The 23,119-nt window shown below is 40.0% G+C and overlaps 1 protein-coding gene across 1 annotated transcript in view; it reads left to right on the top strand.

Annotated features, from left to right (window-relative positions):
* LOC126272653 (lissencephaly-1 homolog) overlaps window positions 1-23,119 on the top strand; it is a 179,194-nt gene that overhangs the window by 78,427 nt on the left and 77,648 nt on the right. The window contains exon 2 of the mRNA XM_049975660.1: window positions 6,478-6,585. Within this exon, the coding sequence (XP_049831617.1) occupies window positions 6,548-6,585 (38 nt within the window). The 5' untranslated portion in view covers window positions 6,478-6,547. The remainder of the gene's footprint in view (window positions 1-6,477; window positions 6,586-23,119) is intronic.

The raw sequence follows: 23,119 nt of genomic DNA, 5'->3' as shown, positions 1-23,119 counted from the left end.
ACACTAGATCGCGTGTTTGCTGTTGTATACTACAGATTTTGTTAGCACATAATTGAATGGCAGCTGCTGCACTCAGAGGACACAGAGATGATTTAACCTCGTCAAATAGGAAAATTGGTCGCATTGAAGGAGTATTAGAGGGCATTGGTCTCTCTGCCGCTTCACACTCTTACAAAACTTTTGGATATATTAAATTTCTTGTCATTATTGTGAAGATTGACTTTCCTGACGTCAGAAATGAGATTTTGCAGCCGTCTGCAAAGATTCTTTTGAGGGACTCTGAGGCTTTATTGTGACAGAAATCGATAGGGTACGAATTCACAGTAAATTTCAGACAATGTTGGTACTGTGCCTCTTCATGGCCCACTAACCAATCTGTGGAATAGGCAAGACATCTGATGTGAGCGACAACAGTAGGTTGGCGCACTTAAGACCTAATATTCATTTGAAAATTACGAAAAAAATTTACAAACTAGTCCAAAATAAGTTTTTTGAACATTTTTCCTATCTAGCCTAATGGAATAAAGCAAGTAAAATTATATATAATTTAAACAATTTAGATTAAAATCACAAATGATTATTTGTTCATACAGTCTCTGCTGAACATTTTAGCAGGTTAGGAGACAGCATCTGCCTGTAAAAGTCGGCGTGTTGTCTTCCCTTATGACCAACATATGACCACATCCACTCAATTAAATATGAGCTCTTGAAGTGTACAGTTGAAAAATGGAGTCCGTGTTATTAACGAAGCTTGTCATAAGAGTGTATGGAGTGTTTTCTAAAGACGTTACTTTGACGGAAGATTATGATTATAACGTTCTTTAAAAAAGATATCTTTGTCTTATCCAAATTTACTGTGTGTTGTGTTGAGCAAATGCTGTGCTAAATCAGTTTTACTGTAATCCAAAGAAAAATTAAACCACTTAATCTGTAAAACCAGTATGTAATGCCTATAACGAAATCAATCCCTCTGAAGTTTACTCAATCTCGTGAGCACCGGGTTGTATGGCTCTGTGCAATAAACTGATAAAATTCCCTACGCAAATAAACAATGAAATACATTTTCCATAGCTCTTGAGTCGCAACAAATGTGATCTTGGTATTCTTTTCTCTCCACAGTAGGCGTACAAAATATTCAGTCTTGGCTTAGCAAAATGCAATGCGGCCGTAAAATAGCTTCACACAAATAATGTCACAAGACATGGTAGCGGATGAGGGTACTGATAACAGGATACGTTAAGACCGGATATTTCAGTTTGAAACTTGTATTTAGAATAAAGTTTCACCTTCACCAAATCTAATATGAAACATTTCACATTAACTTCAAAATCGGTGAACTTCTCAATTGTTCTACAATTCTTACTTACTGGCGTAATTAAAGACAATTGGATTGTTACGTGACACCGTTTGAAAAAATAGATTCCAAAATTTAACTTTTACGAAACACACAAAAATTACAAATCGGGTATAACTAAGTAGTGGGGCATGGGGAACCAGTGCATTGTTAGTGCAGGTTGCCTATATCAGGGGCAGGTATGCACTCGGGGCAAACATATTGTTCTCGGCGGCGTCGGGCGTCGAGTAGGGGGGTGTTTTTTATTAGTGATTTTTTGTGTAAACCGTATTCCATCGCTTTCACCGAGCAAAAGGATGCTGCGAATTTAAAAAAAAAACCACCCCATGCATGTGAAAAATATCGATTTAATTAATTTGCATAATTTTTTATAGTATCAACATGGTATTAGCGGTACATGAAGCTGTGACATGGAGAACAGCAGGTTAAGTGTAGAACACTAGGTTAATTTGCATAATTTTTATGTAAAACGCAGTACGATAGTGTAATTACGATGGTGCAAGGGGGTGGGGTGACGAAGAACGCGCAAGAAATGGTTTTCAAAAGAACGTGAAATTCGAAAGGTGTATGAGAAAGTGGTGGGAGGACATAACTAATGCGCAAGAAATGGTGTTCAAAAGAATGTGAAATTCGAAAAGTGTATGAGAAAAGTGGTGGGAGGACATAACTGATTGCTTAATTTGGTATCAAAGGCGGTACTAGTTTAAGGAAATGGGGGGGTGACATGGAAAACCACTTAACAGAACAATAGGTTAAGTATTTGATCCAACCTATCCAGCCAGCACAGGCTGCTTTTTTCCCCGCCATTTTCTTAGGTTAGTGGAGGTAGCCGTGGTATGCTGCAGTGTCCTGGTGGAACTTAAACTTCCAGCCATTTTCTGGGAGAGGGGAGGGGGGATTTAACAGTGGGTTAGAGGTTAATCAAACGATAGTTTAATTAAGTAGTCAATCAAATTAATAAGAGTGAGACGAGCTATTCCAATAACTCAGACCTGAAAGTGTACCTGTAGCAACAGGGGGGGGGGGGGGGGGCGGGGGAGGCAGAGTGGGCGGGGAACAATAGGTTATGTGCCTGTCAATAAAAAGGAAGGACACTTTTAGCAGAAGAATAGGTTAAGGGCCTGTCAAACTTTTACACAGTGCAACGGCAACCGCTACTACGCTCCGCGCGCCTCTACTTTTAATCGATTCTGTCACTCAGGCAACATCTTTGGTTCATTGGTGTCAAAGATACAATCTGTTCTACATGTGATACCCATTTCATGTCATTTTTCGTGAAATATATTATAAAATTGGACCCTCACATGGCGAAGAGAAAGTAGTGTTTTGCGGAAGAGTTGATTCAGAGCTTAAATCAACGTTCAAGTGCCCAGAAATGAAATACGTTAAAATTTCATAATCTTTTTGGCCTTAAACACCTTTTAAGAACCAAGGTGTCTATAACAAAATGTTTTGTGACGTCCTAGAAATTATAAAAAAAGTAGATTGTTTGCGCAATCCTATATGTATTCCCTGCTAAGTAAATGATAAAAACTAAGCGTAGAAAAAAGGCCTTTTGCCATTAATACAAAGATGAGAAAGTTTAACGAAGGTAAAAAAGAATTTGGAAGTTTCATTTCAAAGTCAAATTCTTACTAAAGCAGATGGTATTTCTAAAAATTCATCAACCGAATATGATGTAATAGAAAATCTAAAAACTCAGTGCCATATTACAAACAAAGAGAATAATCTTAATTTTATAATTTTACAGCCATGTTCTTGGAGTCCACCGAAAGTTAGTAACAAACAACTTTGTGTCAGAATTTTTAGTTAACTAGGCATTTAGTAAACGAACAGAGAATTTTACCTGTATTACAAAAGAAAAATGCATCATGTTCGAGAGACGAAACGACGCTCAAAAAGGTTGTTGGGTTTTAGGCGTTTTAAATGTTGTTAGGTTATAGGCGTTTTATGCCTGACAATATAGAATACAGTGGGTGACAAAGGAATTGGTGACCATCATAAAACCACGAGAAGGTTTTTTTATAATCGTTGATAGCGGACCTTGAAAATCTGAAAATGCGTTTATTGCCAAAGCTCAAGACAAATTTATGACAAAAAACAAAACCTGGCTATTGATGATTAATGCTTAGTTCTTGCGGACATTTTTGAAAACTATTCCTATGTTGTTCAAAACGAAGTACAAGGGCACCACAGGGTAAACAAACAGGCCACAGTATATCCGCTTGTGTTCTGTTAGGAAAAGCAAATGAAAGTGTCAGTTTTTTGTCATAAATGACCACCTTGAACACAACACCACAGCAATTAACACAATGTAAAACAGCACCACCCTTCCATAAAACAAACTGATTTTCTTCTCTGATGGTAATGCAAGCCGGTATAAAATAAAATAATAAAAATAAATATAAATTAGTATCCCCTTTAACAAAGATTTTGGACGTGATGTAGAATGGCACGTGTGTGATGGTGCTGTGCGTGCAACAAAGCGAGCTGTCACAAAATCTGGTGGGTAGCAGACCTATGAGAACCAGATCTCGGCACCTCAAATGTTTAAATTCCATGAAGAACAGGTAAAAGAAATTACCTATGTTTTTGCAAAATGTGGGAAAATACAATAACTCTACGCTAATGTCCGGGGGGGGGGGGGGGGGGGAGTGTAATCATGTCAGAAGATTAAAGGCACTTATACAGCCCAGTCACATAACTTGGTCAAGTGTAAGTTCACATCAGCATCCCCGGATAGTGTTCATCAGTGTGGAAAATGTGTACCACTGACACTTCAGAATAGATATAGTGGATTGTGTTTTCGATGAACTGTGGTGGTTTGACGAAGTTGGTAATATTATCAAGACCAAGACGTGCATGTTACATTTTACCACATACCAAGACCAAAAGTTGAGAAGTATCACGCTCGAATGCTAGTTACAAATGTACTGAAGAAGCTGTCTCCCCTGGAAATTACAACTGTGACTGGCCGAAATTTTAACCTAACGCCCAAACTGAAGAAATTTCTTAGATGTTCAGTGAACAACTTAGTTAAAATAAATAAGATAAAGTAATTAGTTGGCTCATTTTCAGTAAAAAAATATCAAATAATCGTAGATCTGTTTATATTATATAATTGTACTTCATTCCATTTGCCTAAATATTGCAGTTATAATTTTTTTCATGCCTTCCCATTGAACCTCAAAGTTGAAATTTATACTAAAGTTTGATATCATAAAGGTTTATTGAGTGTTAAATTTTCAAATTTTGTTCTGTTCACCTAACAAAAACGTACTGCAGGCCAAAAAGTGAAAAAAGTTCAAAAATCTGCTTTTTAGTACTCTTTTTCTAGTGTAAACTTCTCACCGTTGAAATACTATCTAAAGTAGCAATAATGTCATAGCACAGAAAATATTAAGGCTGAGAAATTGCCACTTCTTTGAAAAACTGCCACTGTTCAAATATTTAGGTCTTTTAATTTGCTACCAATAACTTTCAGCTATTAAAAATATATTACCAAATACGTTCAACTAGGTGGTGATGGTTTTGATAAGCCAGTGTGTGTTGAACTAATTGTTTTTTATTTGAAAGGTAGGGCAGCCCATTGCTGAAATATTTTTAAAAAAGCAGATGCTATAGCATTTGCAAATACTTGCGGCCTGGAACAAAAATGGCTGGCGTTTATTAATGATAAACTGTAAAAAATTTCGAAATATTTTTGTGTCCACTAAACATTACGGAATTCATCCAGCAAATGTAAAAAATTTTCTCAGTTGATGAGACAACCAGTGCTGAGCACTAGGTATGGATTGACCAAGATAATATTCTACAGTCAATATTTAATTCGTTAATTTATCGACGATTTGGGAAAGACTCTTCCGTTACAGCAATAAACTGTTACGTAAGACATCGTTCGTCTCGCTACAATACGCCTCCTCCCCCATATTCTTGTCAGAAACAAGTCCAGTTCCTGTTATTGTAATGTGGTTCTAGGCGCTTCAGTCCGGAACCACCCGACTGCTACGGTCGCAGATTCGAATCCTGCCTCGGGCATGGATGTGTGTGATGCCCTTAGGTTAGTTAGGTTTAAGTAGTTCTAAGTTCTAGGGGACTGATGACCTTAGATGTTAAGTCCCATAGTGCTCAGAGCCATTTAAACCATTTTGCTATGTTATTGTGAAACAAAGACAAAACAAACACCAAAGGATACTTCTCGATCACTGAAGCAGACCACATATAATATGGTATTATGATCAATATACAATAGACATCCGCGATTCTTCAGATTAATACATATTTCTCTTCTTGCTTTGCATTGCACAAAATTACATTTTCGAATTATTGTCGAGTGAAATCAAGAAAGTGCGTTGTTAAAGCGTTAGCCTCATATTTACTTTGATGATTTTTTTTCATATCGAAGTCATTTTGTTAGTGTAGTTCTTAATTTTTTTATTGATACCAAAATTTAGGTTCGTGTACTTTCTTTTTCCTGTGCGCCTTTCGGTAGCAAATTATACCGTCCTTGAAGGTAACTGTGCGTCGTGAAATGATCACACTAATGTCGACGGGGCTTCAGCTCTCTCTGAAACCACTTGCCCTTTGTCACAGGTTAATGATACACTCTCTAGGATTTTTTTACTGCCGATTTAAGTTACATAGTGTTCATTGACAGTAAACGAAAATTACGATTTAGCGAAGGGATGAGATGTAGGCCAGTAAAATATTTTATGGAATATGCCCAGTATGGCACATTTGTCGAAGATATTTGTTACAACGTTGCAGAAACAGCGCCTGGACTGCCTATATAAAGACTCCTCCATGGTCAGAAGAAATTACGATCTGTGACCTTGGGGGAGCACGTTTGCATTATATCCGTGGAGATTTCCGTTGAAGTTTGTCTCTTAGTATAATTTCTCTGACACGCACTGCCCGATGAGCAAATACATGTTCGATGAAACAGAAGTAAGATAGTAATTGACTTGTACTGTTGTAGTCTTGTAGATTTCACAATTTATTTGAAAGTGGACTCGTTTCCTAATAGAGATTAGTGTGTGCTCCAAAAGCACCCTGTCAGCTATGTTTGCGTTCTGGTGATGTATAATGGTGCTCTGATGGTTTGTACGTCGTATCTGTTGCAGATCGTCCACATGATGTGGTAAGCGCATTGAACGCCTTCTCGCCGGCTCTCGCTCCCAAACTCTACGGATCATGAAAATGGTGTTGTCTCAACGGCAGCGGGAGGAGCTGTAAGTATACAACACAATCAACCTTAAAGAAATTTCCAACTCACCCCTAATTTCCGTGAAGTTCTTAATCTTATGTTGAAGATAAAATAAGAGAATTACTCTCTTAATTTTGTGTGGAAGATAAAGACAACTACCGTTAAAGCGCAGGTTCAGGGCTCTGCAGCAATATTAGTTATCAGAAAATGAAGATGATTTTTGGCTCAAAACTCAGCAACGAAGTTGTAGTCGCATTGTCATTAGGCACTGTATATTTCACACAGTTGTCAGCTCTTGAGATACTTGATACAATGAAAGGTAATCCGATTTAGCAAACCACTGTATGTTATGTTCATTTGCCGTAGCTAAAGTACTTTCACAGTGTGCAATGTGTCCCAGGAGGGAGGTCAATATTCAGGGATATGACACGAAGCTCATTAGAAGCAAAAGGCTTCGTGTGGACATACGCAGTATCCCGAATGGTTTCAAAGATAGAATACATTTAATGTAGATTGTGTGGGTTTTACTGTGACTGACGTTGATTACGTATATTGCTGATCCTGTTCCATGCGAAACAAACGACGATTGTCATTTAACCAGTGAAAAAAAATCAAGTCGTGTGGCATTGTCAATTTGAACATTGTGGACCCGCTGTATGTGAAATGGTTAAGTTTTCCGCATGTAATGTTCGCATTACACGTGTCCGTGTGACTAATACGCGCAGAAAGTCGCCATGTGCTAACAGTAGAACTAACGGCGTACCACTTCTACAACGGGTTGCTGTTTCTGCACAGGTTATTCAAATACGTGTTAAAACGAAAATGGGAAGAATATGTTTCACGGCCGGCCGGAGTGGCCGTGCGTTTCTAGTCGCTACAGCCTTGGAACCGAGCGACCGCTACGGTCGCAGGTTCGAATCCTGCCTCGGGCAGTGTGACGTCCTTAGGTTCGTTAGGTTTAACTAGTTCTACGTTCTAGGCGACTGTTGACCTCAGAAGTTAAGTCGCATAGTGCTCAGAGCCATTTTATGTTTCACGGAATGTGCTCAAAACCCTAATGCACTCCACGATCAGGGTTTCGACGTTTATAAAAGCACCGACGGCATTCTTTGACGACGGCGGCGGCAGCAGCAGCAGCACCACCACCACCACCACCACCACCACCATCGCAGAAGCCATAAATACGCACCGTCTCTCCTTTTTCGTTAATTTACATTATATGTGTGGCACTTCAGCTAGCGCCTGATAGGTTGAGGTATAATAAAGTATCAAAGAGTTTGGATGAGTAAGACACGATGTCTATACAAAAAAATTCCGAAACTTTGTCAACAAAATTTTTCTACACTTAACCGTTTACTTATTGTGCATGGTCTCCTTCGAAATATTCTCCTTCACAACTTATACACCACTCCCAACGCTGTTTTCGGAAGCAGTGTTGGTAGCCTCTTACACCACGTCCTACGTAAGCGGTAAACGCGAACGCGTGAACAGGCGAGCGACGTATTGTAAAGCTACGTGAGTTGTCAGCTGCGCGGCGGATGATTAACAGTTCATGAGAAAAAGTGTTTTGCGTTTTTCTTGGAGTGAAAAATACTGTATGTTAATGAAGCTAAGCTACATCAACTCCTATAGTTAGTTTTTCGGTAGATTTTCTTAAAAACCGCTTATTTCGGTTTTGGAAGTTTTCGTCACTATATAATATTTCTCATTCGATTATAAGAAAACTAATTGTTGCAAAGAACTGATTTTTCCTTATCTTACAGTATCATGTCGCAGCTTGATGAAGTGTCAATTTTTTCGATATTTGTCATAGTCATTGTGATAATCAATTTCTAAGTGTGCTATCGTACCAAATTTAGAGTGTTTACAGTGAAAAATGTGGTCGCTGGTTACATTACGTTTGGTTAATTTTAGGTGATACGTTCGTGCGTATAAAATGTAACCGACATATTGGAATTGGTTTTTAAAGGCGAAACAAGCCAAATCTCACCACAGAATGGAGAAGATCCTGAAGTATCTTTATTCGAGGGCGCAGGTGCCTATCGCGCTGCCTGAGCGCGCCACCTGCAAGTAGCCTGCAGTTCAGTTGTGAATAGTTGAGGGAGCAGACGCGTTATTCTGGTGTCAGCACACTTGACTTTTTGTACACTGCATTCATTATGGGCAGAAGACATTTTTAATGGAAAACTCGTATCTCAAGTATCAAATACTGAAGAAATCTTGTCTAAAACAAAGAAATGAAACTATGTTTGGAAAAGCATATTCATGGAGTATTTCACCATTTGTATGAACTGAAATGTTGACCTTTTGCTATTCAAGGAGTATGCTCGAATGTTACCCACAACGTTTGATTATATTGTCGACGCTATAAAACTTGTTCTGCCTTCAAATTAAACTAATTTCTAGTGACCTATTTTCGTTGAAAGGTTAATGATGGTGACGTTAAGGTAATAACACTAACAAATAATAAATCAGTCATTTTACTTATTTATTCACATAACTTCATGTACTTAATGTTTTACATTTCTCACACATTGGTAAGATCTGAATGATCAACTTCTGGCACCTGTAGCGTATTTAGATGCCTCGAACAATAGAAGGTCTTCATCATTGTTATCTTCTTGGTCCTGACGCAGTATTATTCTCTCTCTCTCTGATTGGCGAAATTCGTATAGCCCATCTTTTTACTTATGTTTATTTCTATTGCAACCATTGGCTTTATCGAGCCTGAAGGGATGCTATCATTGTGGGTAGTTTCTGTTGCTTGGGAAATCAGCAGCATGGCCTGCTCTCTGTTCAACTACAGGAGCCTGAAGTTCAGGCTTATCATTGTCGTCAACACTACTGTCAGTGTCTCAGTACTGATACTGACTGTAGCACTCTCAAAGGCATTTTCTGTGTCCCTCACATCCATTTCATCTTCTATAGTACTAACACATGTAGAGTCCAAAAATTCCGAAGACGTGCTCACTGCTGAGTGTTCTGGCTGAAAGTTCCTTTTTGTTTTTCGTTGTCAAAATATCATTTAAAAATAGCATGGACTCAAAATTTGGCCTAGTGCTTCTTCATACCCGTCCACTGTCAGCGCCAGCCCCAGAACGAGGCTTAGGTTTTTTATTTTTTCAATTCTTTTGCAAATGTGTCCCTTGTATTTTTCGGTTTTTCTTTGCGACTTCACCAGGTTTTAAAAGAAAGACTTCAAAGCATAACGGTACTAAAAAGATGTTATGCTGTCTCTTTAACAATTGTTTCTGTGGGGAACTCTACAAATTGTTGACTTGATTGTTAAAAATTAATGGCGAGAGATATATCTGCGCTCAGTGAAAATGGAACTTTCCATACGCTATATGAGCTGAGCGAACATGAGGCAAATTTAGTATCAAACTCCCCATACTACTGACTCATCATTGTACATAGAAGCGTAGGAAATTAATGCGATTGTTAAACGACATAACTGATGAGATATGTAAGCCTCAACAGATAACCGTGCTCTCCTGGCAAATTTGACATACGGGATTTAAAATTGCTTTTCCATTGAATCGCTCTATATCATAAGAAGATTGCGTGTTGACGATCTATTTCAAAAGATGTTAAAGGCACATAATGGCAGGCTATCACTCTGAATACTACAGTGACTGTAATTTCGAGCTTGTTAGCGTGTCAACAAAGACAAGCACACTATTCTGTTGTCAGCAATTGTGAAAGGGACAGGTTGTATAAATTATTATATTACATTATGTTGTTCATGTTCCCTATATCGCGTTACATACACAAAAAGGAAAAAAAGTACTATTGTCCAGTTTAGAAACTACCACATTTTTAAACAAATTAAGAAAACATAAGAAATTAACAGATTTTTCATCATTCCACATACTTAGCCACGGGCATATCATTCCAACAACTCACTTTTTCATTCAGAATTTCTAAAACGGCTATTTCCACATTCGTTGCAGAGTTTTGTAAAGCTATCCGTACAACACTCACAATGACGCACGTGCCCGAGGCAACAGAACATAACGTTAAAAAAAATAGCAATTTTTGGGACAGATGGCAATTCCCTAACTGTGTAGGAAGTATAGATGTGAAACACATTCGTATTATAAAAAAAAAAAAAAAAAAAAGTAAATCTGGTTCCATGTATTACTGCTACGAGTCATCCTTTTCCATTGGATTATTAGCCATCACTGACGTAAATTATAGGTTTTTCATGGTGAACTTTGGCTCCCACGGCAAAGACAATGACACAGGTGTGCTTGATGAATGCCACTACAGACATTCAGTAGAAAAGGGAAGACTAAAAGTACCAGAAGAATAATTTTTGTCAGTATCAAGTGTCCGTATGTTTTTCTAGGTGATGCAGCATTTCCACTAACAGAACATTAATGAGGCCTTTTCCAGAAAGAACAACTGCAGATGACAGTTATATATTTCTTTACTATCTGTTATCTCAGGCAGGAGTGGTGGTAGAATGTTCATTTGGTTGTTGTTGTTGTTCTTGCTGTTGTTGTTTTTCTTGTTCTGGTCTTCAGTCCATAGACTGGTTTTGTGTAGCTCTCCATGCTACTCTATGCTGTGCAAGCTTCATCATCTTCCAGTACCTACTTAGTGTATTCACCTCTTGGTCTCACTCTACGATTTTTACCCTCCTCGCTGCCCTCCAATACTAAATTGGTCCCTTGATATCTCAGAAAATGTCCTACCAACCTATCTATTCTTCTAGTTAAGTTGTGCCACAAACTCCTCTTCTCCCCAATTCTATTCAATACGTCTTCATTAGTTATGTGATCTACCCATCTAACCTTCAGCATTCTTCTGTAGCAGCACATTTCCAAAGCTTCTATTCTCTTCTTGTCTAAACTGTTTACCATCCATGATTCACTTCCATACATGACTACACTCCATACAAATACTTTCAGAAATGACTTCCTGACACTTAAATCAATACTCGATGTTAACAAATTTCTCTTCTTCAGAAACGCTTTCCTTGCCATTGCCAGTCTACAGTTTATATCCTTTCTACATCAACCATCATCAGTTATTTTGCTCTCCAAATAGCAAAACTAATCTACTACTTTGTATCTCATTTCCTAATCTAATTCCCTCAACATTTGATTCGACTACATTATATTATCCTCATGTTACTTTTGTTGATGTTCATCTTACACCCTCCTTTCCAGACACTGTCCATTCCGTTCAACTGCTCTTCCAAGTCCTTTGCTGTGTCTCACAGAATTACAATGTCATCCGCAAACCGCAAAGTTTTTATTTCTCCATCACGGATTTTAAAACCTACTAGAAACTTTTCTTTTGTTTCCTTTACTGCTTGCTCGATATATAGATTGAATAACATCGGGGAGAGGCTACAACCCTGTCTCACTCCCTTCCACACCACTGCTCCCGTTTCATGTCCCTCGACTCTCATAACTGCGATCTGCTTTCTGTACAAATTGTAAATAGCCTTTCGCTCCCTGTATTTTACCCCTGCCACCTTCAGAATTTCAAAAAGAGTATTCCAGTCAACATTGACAAAAGCTTTCTCTAAGTCTACAAATGCTAGAAATGTAGGTTTGCCTTTGCTTAATCTTTCTTCTAAGATAAGTCATAGGGTCAATATTGTCTCAACTGTTCCAACATTTCTACGGAATACAAACTGATCTTCCCCGAGGTCGGCTTCTACCAGTTTTTCCATTCGTCTGTAAAGTATTCACATTAGTATTTTGCAAATGTGACTTATTAAACTGATAGTTCAATAATTTTCACATATGTCAACACCTGCTTTCTTTGGGATTGGAATTATTATAATCTTCTTGAAGTCTGAGGGTATTTCACCTGTCTCATACATCTTGCCCACCAGATGGTAGAGTTTCGTCAGGACTGGCTCTCCCAAGGCTGTCAGAAGTTCTAATGGAATGTTGTCTACTCCCGGGGCCTTGTTTCAACTAAGGTCTTTCAGTGCTCTGTCAAACTCTTCACGCAGTATCATATCTCCCATTTTATCTTCATCTACAGCCTCCTCCATTTCCATAATATTGTCCTTAAGCACATTGCCCTTGTTTAGACCCTCTATATACTTCAACCTTTCTGCTTTCCCTTCTTTGCTTAGAACTGGGTTTCCATTTGAGATCTTGATGTTCATACAAGTGCTTCTCTTTTCTCCAAAGGTCTCTTTAATTTTCCTGTAGTGAGATACGCCTCTACATCCTTACATTTGCACTCTAGCCGTTTTGCACTTCCAGTCGATCTCATTTTTGAGACGTTTATATTCCTTTTTGCCTGCTTCATTTACTGCATTCTTATATTTTCTCCTTTCATCAGTTAAATTCAATATTTCTTCTGTTACCCAAGGAGTTCTACTAGCCCTCGTCTTTTTACATACGATCCTCTGCTGCCTTCAGTATTTCATCTCTCGAAGCTACCCATTCTTCTTCTATTGTATTTCTTTCCTGCATCAATCTTTCCCTAATGCTCTATGTGAAACTCTTTTTGGGAGGATGACTGTTCAGTCCCGAATCCGGCCAGCCTGATTTAGGTTTTCTGTGATTTCCCTAAATAGTTCCAGGCAAATGCCAGGATGGTGCCTTAGAAAGGGCACGGCAGACATCCTTCCCCGTCCTTCCCTAAGCTTATGAGACCGATGACATCGCTTTTTGGTCTCTTCCCTCAAAACAACCCAACCCAACCGCTCTGTGAAACACTCTACAACATCTGGTTCTTTCAGTGTATCCACGTCCCATCTCCGTAAATTCCCACCTTTTTGCAGTTTCTTCAGTTTTAATCTAGAGATACAGATTGTGATCAGAGTCTACATCTGGTTGGTAAAGCTCTGTCTTACCATTACATAATAAATCCTAAACATTCTGGTGTCTCCGCCCCTCTTCCTCGTATACAGCCGTCTTTCATGATTCCTAAACCAAGTGTTAGCTATGATTAAATGATGCTCTGTCCAAAATTCTACCAGGCGGCTTCCTCTTTCATTCCTTACCCCCATTCCATGTTCACCTACTACTTTTCCTTTTCATACTACCAAATTCCAGTCCCCCGTGACTATTAAATTTTCATCTCCCTTTAGTATCTGAATAATTTCATTTATCTCATCATGCATTTCTTCAATCTCTTCATCATCTACTGAGCTAGTTGGCATGTAAACTTGTATTACTGTGGTAGGAGTGAGCCTCGTGTCTGTCTTCGCTACAATAATGTGTTCACTATGCTGTTCGTAGAAGCTTACCCGCATTCCTATTTTTCTAGTTTTATTCATTATTAAACCTACTCTTGCATTACCCCTATTTGATTTTGTATTTATAACCTTGTATTCACCTGACCCCAAGTCCTGTTTCTCCTGCCACTGACCTTCATTAATTCGCACTATATCTTTCACATATCCATTACCCTTTTTAAATTTTCTAACCTACCTGCCCAATTAAGAGATCTGACATTCCACACTTCGATACGTAGACGGGCATAGCCCTTTCACACATAGCTTCCTCCTCTGTAGGGAGGATCCACCTTTTTGTGAAGTTTGTGGCGTTCAGCATATTGTGGCTCCGTGTGTCCTGTATACTGATAATAGAGCAGCCCTTGGTCTCGCTGGAGATCTGCCCGATACCGATACCAGTGTTAAGAGTGGTGAAATTTTGTGAATTATCAGGCCTCATCCCTAAACTGGTGGGGAAGGGCGGCAGACTTTAGTTCGTTATAAACTGCTCTGCTTGTGGGGACAGCCTTCGGCCCCACCTGTGAGATTTACTGTTACTTTTTCGTCAGGGTGCTGATGACCGTGATGTCGAGCGCCCCCTGAACGCAAATAATCATCATCATCCGATACGTAGAACGCCAGTTTTCTTTCTCCTGATAAGGACGCCCACCTGAGTAGTCCCCACCCTGACATCCGAATGGGGGACTATTTTACCTCCGGAATATTTTACCCAAGAGGACGCCAGCATCATTTAACCATACAGTAAAGCTGCATGCCTTCGGAGAAAATTACGGCTGTAGTTTCCCCTTGCTTTCAGCCGTTCGCAGTACCAACACACCAGGGCCGTTTTGGTTAGTGTTACAAGGCCAGATCAGTCAATATCCAGACTGTTGTCCCTGCAACTACTGAAAAGGTGCTGCCCCTCTTCAGGAACCACACGTTTGTCTGGCCTCTCAACAGATACCCCTCCGTTGTGATTGCACATACGGTACGGGTATCTGTATCGGTGAGGCACGCAAGACTCCCCCACCAACGGCAAGGTCCATGGTTCATGGGGGACATTTGGTTCTATAACGTTTAAATTTAGAATTTTACATAAACATATCGAAACTAGTGTGGAAAAGCCATTACATATTGTTAAAGCTATAACTTTATTACACATCATCCGTAATCTTGAATCAATAAATGAGCCAGAGGTGGCATTTTTCCAAGATGGATACCGAAATATACCAAATACACCTTAAGGCAATTTACTAAAGAGATGACAAAGTATCATAACAAGCAGCTGTGCAAGCCACGTTAAGATGAAAAACACACCGCAAACCGCGGCCACTTAGCGCGGAAATCTATTTGATGGCGTCCGCTTCGCTACAACTCGCGTCGCGCACCAAAATTCGCGCCACAACACTGCTCCGTACGTGCGCGCTCACGTAGGACAATTTGATCGCTGGCCAGATTGATATTATCGCGCGGTCGCCGCACCGCAAAGCTTTCGCAACAGTTCACTCTCGTAGGACGCCGCCTCAGTGGACCGCGCGAAGAGCCGTCTGCGAATTATCTTTTATCTCGTCAGACCTTTTTAGGTCTGCAGGGGCCAGGTTTGGAGAGTACGGAGGATGAGCAAGCACAGCGATTTCTTTTTTTGTGCAGTAGTCTTGCACCAAAAGGGATGAATGTGCAGATGCATTAATCGTGATGCAAGAGTCATGAATTGTCTCGCCACATTTCAAGCTGTTTTCTTCTCACATTTTCTCGCAGACGTCCCGATAGTACCATCGATTAGCGTTTGTCCCCGTGCAATTAATTCATGATGAACTAATCCTTCGAAGTCAAAGAAAACTACCACCATTGCTTGGAAATTTTTCTTGGAGAACCCTTCCCGGCCCATTGTGAAGATTGCGGGCTCCAAAAGCTCTTCAGATTGCGAGGCGAAGATCTTTTCTGGTCTTTACGGATGATCCGTGGGAGCGAACTTGTCGGCAACGCGATGCATTGCAAGATGCGGTCACGATTTCATGATCCAACTGAAATGTTACATTCTTCTGCAATCTCTCGGACAGTCTGTCTTCGATTGGCACGCACAGTTTTGTTGACGTTCCTGACGTGATAGTCGTCGGCAGACGTCGAAGGGCGGCCTGAACCAGGGTCATCTTTAACCCTGCGTTACACAAGCGATCATTTTAACGCCATTACACGCATGCGGACTGAGAGTCCGTATTTCATTTACTACCAGTTTGACGAACAATGTTAATAGTTTTGTAGGGAAATATGTTTGAACATGGACAATATAAATAAAGCATTGAATTCGTAAACATTGAAGATTTGAGCATCAGGGGCAACAAAATTTTATAAGAAAGAAAATAAATACACAACTTTTACGAATGTCATTATTTATATTTTGTAATATTACCAGAAAAAATACATAGAAAAACTGACGACAGAACACACTCTCAAGAATGCACTTGGCGAGGACTGACAATCCGCACCTCATTAGTTTGCTGCTTCAATCAATCACTGTCTGCAGTTGGTGACAGTGATTCGTCAAGGAAAGAGGGGCAGGTAGAACAGGGGCATGGAACAGGTAAACCCTTCCAGTAAGAACAGTGCCTGTGTTGTTCTGATTAGAATACAAAGTTCCTTTGCACATGCACGCAATTGCGAATACGTGTAATGTACTTATGGCAAGTGTTTGTGTCCGTATATATCCGGGCACCTTCATCTTATAGTATCAACAACATATTGTTACAGCAATAGTGTAGTCTTTTAAAGTTATGGACGGATAGGCCTATTACCGAAGAAAAAGAGGCCAGTAGTGTTTAAGCGTTGTCATCGGTACTGCTTGCATAATGATTCGGATTTCACCAGGCGCTGTCGTAGACGTCATTTGCCCTGCCGAGTGATTAATTAATTAATTAATTAATTCATTCATTCATTTTGTGGTCGTCCTATAACTGATAAATACGAATTACGATTCTTGAATATTGAGGAAATTCTTTGGGGCTGGTTCACATACCTTCTTGTTAAGCTGACCGTCATGTTATTGCCGTAATAGTAAGTAGCGCGTTTTTTTTTCCCCTTCAGCTCCATATCGGAAGGGGGATAGAAAATAGTGAAAGTGTGTGCTTCCAGTCCAAAAATGCACGCTGGCTGAAGCGCACATATAGTAACAAACAGTTACGGCGTAGAGTAAAATTTGGTGGCGAGCTTTTGTATGGCCTTTGACACTGATGACCTGCATTGTTATGCGTTACATTTAATGCTTAACGCTGACCACACAACAATAGGGCACAACAGGATATGTCGTATTATTAGATTTAGTAATTTTATTTATTGCTGATTCACTATACATGCAGCCGACGGGTGCTGTAAAACAGGTGATTGTTGCTGTAGTTAAAAAGTTTCGAAATGGAAAAGTAATAAGACTATGGCTAATGCCCCAGAAGCGACTGACCTGAGTGAAAAGAAATCTATTTAGTAAGCGTATATTCTCATAACATAATTCATTTTTCTAATCATTTCTCATCTTTCGTCGAGCACTTGCATTGTTTTTTGTGCCAGTGAAAGCATGTCGCCAGATTTACACTGCACATATCAAAGGCAATAAAAAGCTAAGCCACCAGAGTAACTTCGTCAGTATTTCCGTTGCATGTTCGATTCGTAAGTAAATGCGGAAGTGTAATGCTCACCGTCTCCTGGTCCACACATCTTGGGGTGCAAACCTTTCCGCTCTTCTCCATCTGGTCTTGTCCAGACTAGATTATTATAGTCAGGTTTATGGGTCAGCTGCTCCTTCCACTTTGAAACTGCTTGACCTTGTTCACCATTGTCAGTTGCGTCTAACTATTGGTGCCTGTCGCACTAGTCCCGTTGACAGTATCCTCGCAGAAGCGGGGATTCCCCCTCTGCATATACGACGGAGCCAACTCCTGGTTTCTGAAGCAATCGCTATTCGCCAATTCCCTGACCATCCTATGTACCCTGTGCTCATTGCCAACGACGGATGTCTCCCTCCTGACATCCGCCCACGGGTGGGATTGCCGGTTGGCATACGGCTCGCTTCCCTCTGTCTGGATCTCCACTCACTGTAATGCACCCCGTGCCCGTGCCGTGTCTTTCCTCCCATACACCTCCCCCCCCCCCCCGGATGGTGCCTAGACCACGGGTTAGGACCGATCTATTCCAGGATCCTAAGATCTCTGTCGTTCCTCTGGTTTTCCGGCGTCTTGTATGTGCCATCCTTGCAGAGTTCCAGGGTGCCACCATCTTTTACACTGATCGTTCTAAGACAGTCGGTGAAGTGGGATACGCTTTCACGACTGCTACTGGCTTAGAACTCCATTTATTGCCGGGATCAAGTAGTGTGTTTACAGCGGAGTTTCTAGCCATTCACAGAGCCCTTATTTTTGTTTCTCAGGCCGCCCTCCACGGTGTTCTATTTTGTTCAGACTCAGTGAGCAGCCTGCAGGCTATCGACCGATGCTACTCCTGTCACCCTTTGGTCTCTGTTAACCATGACCTTATCTCTGCCCTTGGCCGTGCCGCCTGTTCCGTTGTCTTTCTCTGGATCCCAAGTCATGTGCTCATCCCAGGGAATGAACTGGCTGACCGTTTGGCTAGAGAAGCAGATACTACTTACCCCCATTTCCTTTCATGATTCCAGCTGCGGATAAGCGGATCTACGTCAGATCTCTCTTTGCCCAAAAATGATATGCAATCTGGGGGCTATTGCTGAGTACAGCCAAGGAGTCTACTGCAGTTTGAAGCTCTTCCTTCCGCTCCTCTTGAAAGGAGTCCACTGTTTTATGCTGTCTACGCATTGGTCATGCCAGGCTCACCAATTGTTTCCTCCTACATAACGATCAACCCCCACAACGTGGTTGTGGAGCCACATATTGGTGGAATGTCCCATTCGTCCAGCCCTTCGTGCTAAGTATAGTCTTCCCGATTCCTTAAATGTAATATTAGCAGAAATTCACGAACGGTTGAACTGGTTTTCAGTTTCCTGCGTGATAGTGGTTTTTATTTCTAGGTATAAGGTTCTATTTAGTCTTGGAGCAGGGGCAGTTTGGTTGTGGTTGGGACCTCTTTTCCAGACTTCTCGGTCTGTGGCCCCCATGACCGCCCCCTTTCTTCCAGTTTTTAGAATTGGTCCCACCTTTTATGCCTTTTACTTTGTGTGTTTAATGTTCATTATTTTATAATTTTGTATATTTTACTTATTTTTTCCAGAGTTCCACACACCTTCTTCCTGTTTTCTCGATTGATCTGTGTTCAGTTTACCATGGCCTATCCACTGTGCTAACTTATAACTAAATCTGACGGGGGTGCGATGGGGACGTTCCCTTGTAAGAATGTGTAAATTGTACATCATCTCTTCGTAAATCGATCTTGTTTTCTTCCGTTTGCGTGATTTTCAGCCACGCTGTGCATCAACAGATCAAGCGCCATTTTCTGGAGAAAATATATCCCAACGATCTAACAAAGATTGGAACTATGCCGGTAAAGAGCTAAACATTGTATTGTGACAAGTTTTTAAACCATTCCTTAGTTCTGTAGTAGTGGTTAACCCTTACTGCTGATACAGCTAACCCTTGTTTGTCGTCGTATTTATAGTAGGCAGGATTTTTGTCGGGATAGGCATACTGCAGAACTCGTAGTTCTGTAAGAGATTTTGAAACTTATAATTAGGACGCTTTACAGGAAGATGTAAATCTGAAGTAATTTATTTCCCGAAAGTTTTGTACTTACGATACGTTATTCATAAAATTATATTATATATAATTGTAACTCTTCTGCTTTTAAGTTATTAGTTGTAAAGATTAAATTTGCTGTATGTACTGCAGACAGAGATGTGTGTTTAATCTTGTTTGTAGTCCCAGTGAATTTGTTCAATACTCTAAGCTTTGTAAAATTTTATCGGGCGAGACTAATCAGACCTCTACTTTTGTCACCAAGTTCTGTAACTCAGATAGGTGTTTCACCCACAGTGTGCATAGATGTAGATTTTGTCTTGAATACAGCTGTATGCCATGTGTGATTTTCCAACATGGTGTGATTCAACTGGCTCCATCGAAATCAAACTGCTAAACTCTAATAATCGTATAGATTAACGTTATGAATGTTTTTTGTGTATGATACACAGACAGTGCAAAAACCAGCCCATTAAGATTATCATAGTCATATGTTTTGAAGATAATGCAGAGCCATCTAAAGTTACTTTTAGTGTGTTCAGAATCAACATGTTAATCAGCCAGTGTCTAATTTGTTTGTATAGCTTGACATTCGGAAAGAAACTAGGAATAGCTAATGCAATTGTTCGGAATATTTTTAATAAGTACTGAGGAAATAATCCGAAAAAACGACACAGTGAAAAATAAAATCTGAGAAAAGAAGCACCAGGAAAATTGTCTTAAGTGTAGCGATAAAATTCATTTCGAAAAGCCAAAACTTGTTTACCGTAGTACGAACTCTAGTATCGGAAGAATCTAGAAAAGAGAATAAAACCGTCCACAAAGGAAATGTCATATGTGAACAACTTAAAGAAAAAAGTGGTTTGTAAATCACAGTTCATTGTTTGCTATTTCTTTCTTTAGAATTACAGATTTAAATACAATGAAAGAGGTAAAATACTGTCTAAATTGAGGACGAAAGAGGCGTTGCTGGCAGGAAAAATAAATCTATTCACGGGCAGGTAGGAAGATGGGTGTGGGATTGGTGATACATACCCAAAATATAAATGCAGCTATTAGCAGTCAGGGAGAATTTCTATACTACCGGGCTGGAATGTGGAATGTGAGGATGTGGATATGTTCAGGAAATAACCTCGTGCATGAAGAAACTTAAAGAAAACCAGTTGCTAGAATCAGAACGACCATAAACATAAAGGTAGTCGTGATTAATTCATTCAGCGCTCAGTTGGATTTCTGGTCAGTTTCCTGTTGAAAGATTTCATCGTTTGAAGATGATGACTGTATTCTAAAATGGCAATAATGTATTCACACGTCAGGCGACTAACTACATGAATACCATGTAACGCTGCTACAGGAGAAATTGACAAGAGTGGGAGGAAATGACTTTTGGGGACCAAGAATTATTGAGAACTGCGTCCCAAATCAGAATAGGGATGCTCACAAAACCAATAAACTGTACGAAGACAAGGGAGATTCTAGTAGCCCCTAGGAAACCTTGAGGTGTCTCCAAAATCAAGATTTGACGCCGAATAAAAGCAATTTTCAATAGAAACTCAAAGCCAGCTTGCCTGTGAATCAGCCATTGGAGATTATGAGCTATTCCAAAGTTAAATGACAACCTGCTGTCCTGACACGAACAGGCGGATGAAAATTTTATATCACTCTGTTTTCAGACTAAATGTAAAATATGATATCCATGAGTTAGTCAGTAGCAATGTTTTTATGCTGAGGTTGGTGGCAGTCATACAGTGTCCTGATGAAGGATGTCTTAAACAGTAATTGAAACGTCGCCAGTGGACACACAATTAGGAGTGTCTTATTGAAATGGACACTGGCATCGAAACGCTATATGTTGTAACTATACTGAGCTTCTCTCTTATAGTAATGTAAAGATTAAAGGGGATTTTTTTTCTAGACACGTATTTGCGTTCATTTGTGTATCGCTGGTCTGTCACTGTATAATGCGATACAATATTGTCTTTCCGACCCCCCGCCCTTCCCTCCTCCCCCCCCCCCCCCAAATTTTGTTAGTTGAAGATTGATTTCGGAAACTCCCTGTCTTGCTTAACGTTTTGGCTCCCTAAAATTTCTCGAGCTGTTTCTGCTTGTTCTGCTGAAATGCTCAATGAAAGGAGAAAATTTAGTTACGGGTGTATTTACCATCATCCATTGAGGGTCCTTGGAACTACAGCTCCATACGAATTGGTTCGTCAACAAAAGTTAATAGTTAGAGGCAAATTCGGTGTTGCTTGAACGAGTTTGCAGTTGAAACGTATTTTGCTCGCAGTCAGCTGTTTTTCCTGCTGAATATGCGGCGAAGACGCGTAAGGAAACGTATGTAACGAATTAATTGACTTTCATTCATGCTCCAGTGACGCGGTGTTCATTGCTGGTGAACGGTGCGGAGTGGTTAGTAATTTCCGCTCTCAAAGTACAATGTCCTCGTTAGATTTTTTGTCCACAGCAATTTACCTTTGTATATATTTTAGTTTTTTCAGTAATGTTAAGGCGCATAAGTTGGAAGTGAGGAATAATAAACTAGGTTCCATAAAAATTTCGGTGCGACCATGGTTTACCTACTTCCACCCACGACCCTCTGAAGCAGTAGCCCTTACGACTTAGAGTGGGACATCGCCCATGGGCATATGGCTTCCTCTTACGTCGGGAGGAGTCCACAGTATGTCAGAGATGCGGGACACAACTGTCAGTTAGATATATTTTAACTCTCTCTCTCTCTCTCTCTCTCTCTCTCTCTCTGTGTGTGTGTGTGTGTGTGTGTGTGTGTGTGTGTGTGTGTGTGTGTGTGTGTGTGTCCGGAATTCTTCAAAAAATATTGGGTGTGAGATTTTAAAGTATCACAAAGTGGCTGGGTCGCTCATTATTTACAAGTAGTAATCCAGCTGCAGTTATCTCTACCTTCTTTAAACATGTTTTTGCAGTTAAATTATCCGTGGTTTTATAGAGTTGTTCTGCTGTGTCTCATTTGGATTTTATTACGGGCTTTTCTGAAGCTCACCTGATTGGGGTTGCGTTGCAATTCTCGTGGGGCTATGAAACTTGGTTTTTCGTTTTATTGACCTTTTTCCGTAGATTTTCACAATATTCGTCGGTGTATCATTAATGCATCCGTGCTAATTACTTTGCTGTTTAGTGCCCTCGGCCATAAATTATCATCATCCAATTCGTTGAAATCTCTTAGCGCGGCATCATTGTAGCATGTCACATGAGACACAGGCTGAATGTAGCAACTACGATGGAGTCTGTTGTGCTGTGGGCAATTTCTTTTCCATTGGCTTATTGTTCTTGGTCAAAACGAAACATCCTAGTAAAAGTTTCCTACTGAAAAATGTACTGCGTTGACTGAGGAAATGTTTAATCATTGCGATCGCGAATGGGGTTGCTACAGAACTCGTTTTTCATTGTTAGACGCACGCAGCCATAAAATAACACACTTCAGACGTTCATTTTCTTTATGCTTTTCAAGTTTCTTATGACGGTGGGTCACACATTTCTTTTCCCCAAAAATATTCACATAGCGGACAGTTTTGTTGTGGTATAGTATCAAGCATCCTTCACAAAAATTCCCCGAAGCTATGTTTCCGTATTAATTACATACAAGGCGACAAATCTCGTAAGAAATTAGCAATAGGTTCAAAAGACATGTTGGCTTGTGT

Source organism: Schistocerca gregaria, chromosome 1, assembly GCF_023897955.1.
Source record: "Schistocerca gregaria isolate iqSchGreg1 chromosome 1, iqSchGreg1.2, whole genome shotgun sequence".
Lineage (NCBI taxonomy): Eukaryota > Metazoa > Arthropoda > Insecta > Orthoptera > Acrididae > Schistocerca > Schistocerca gregaria.
The sequence above is the reverse complement of the archived record's forward strand: the minus strand, read 5'-3'. Positions and strand labels throughout refer to the sequence as shown.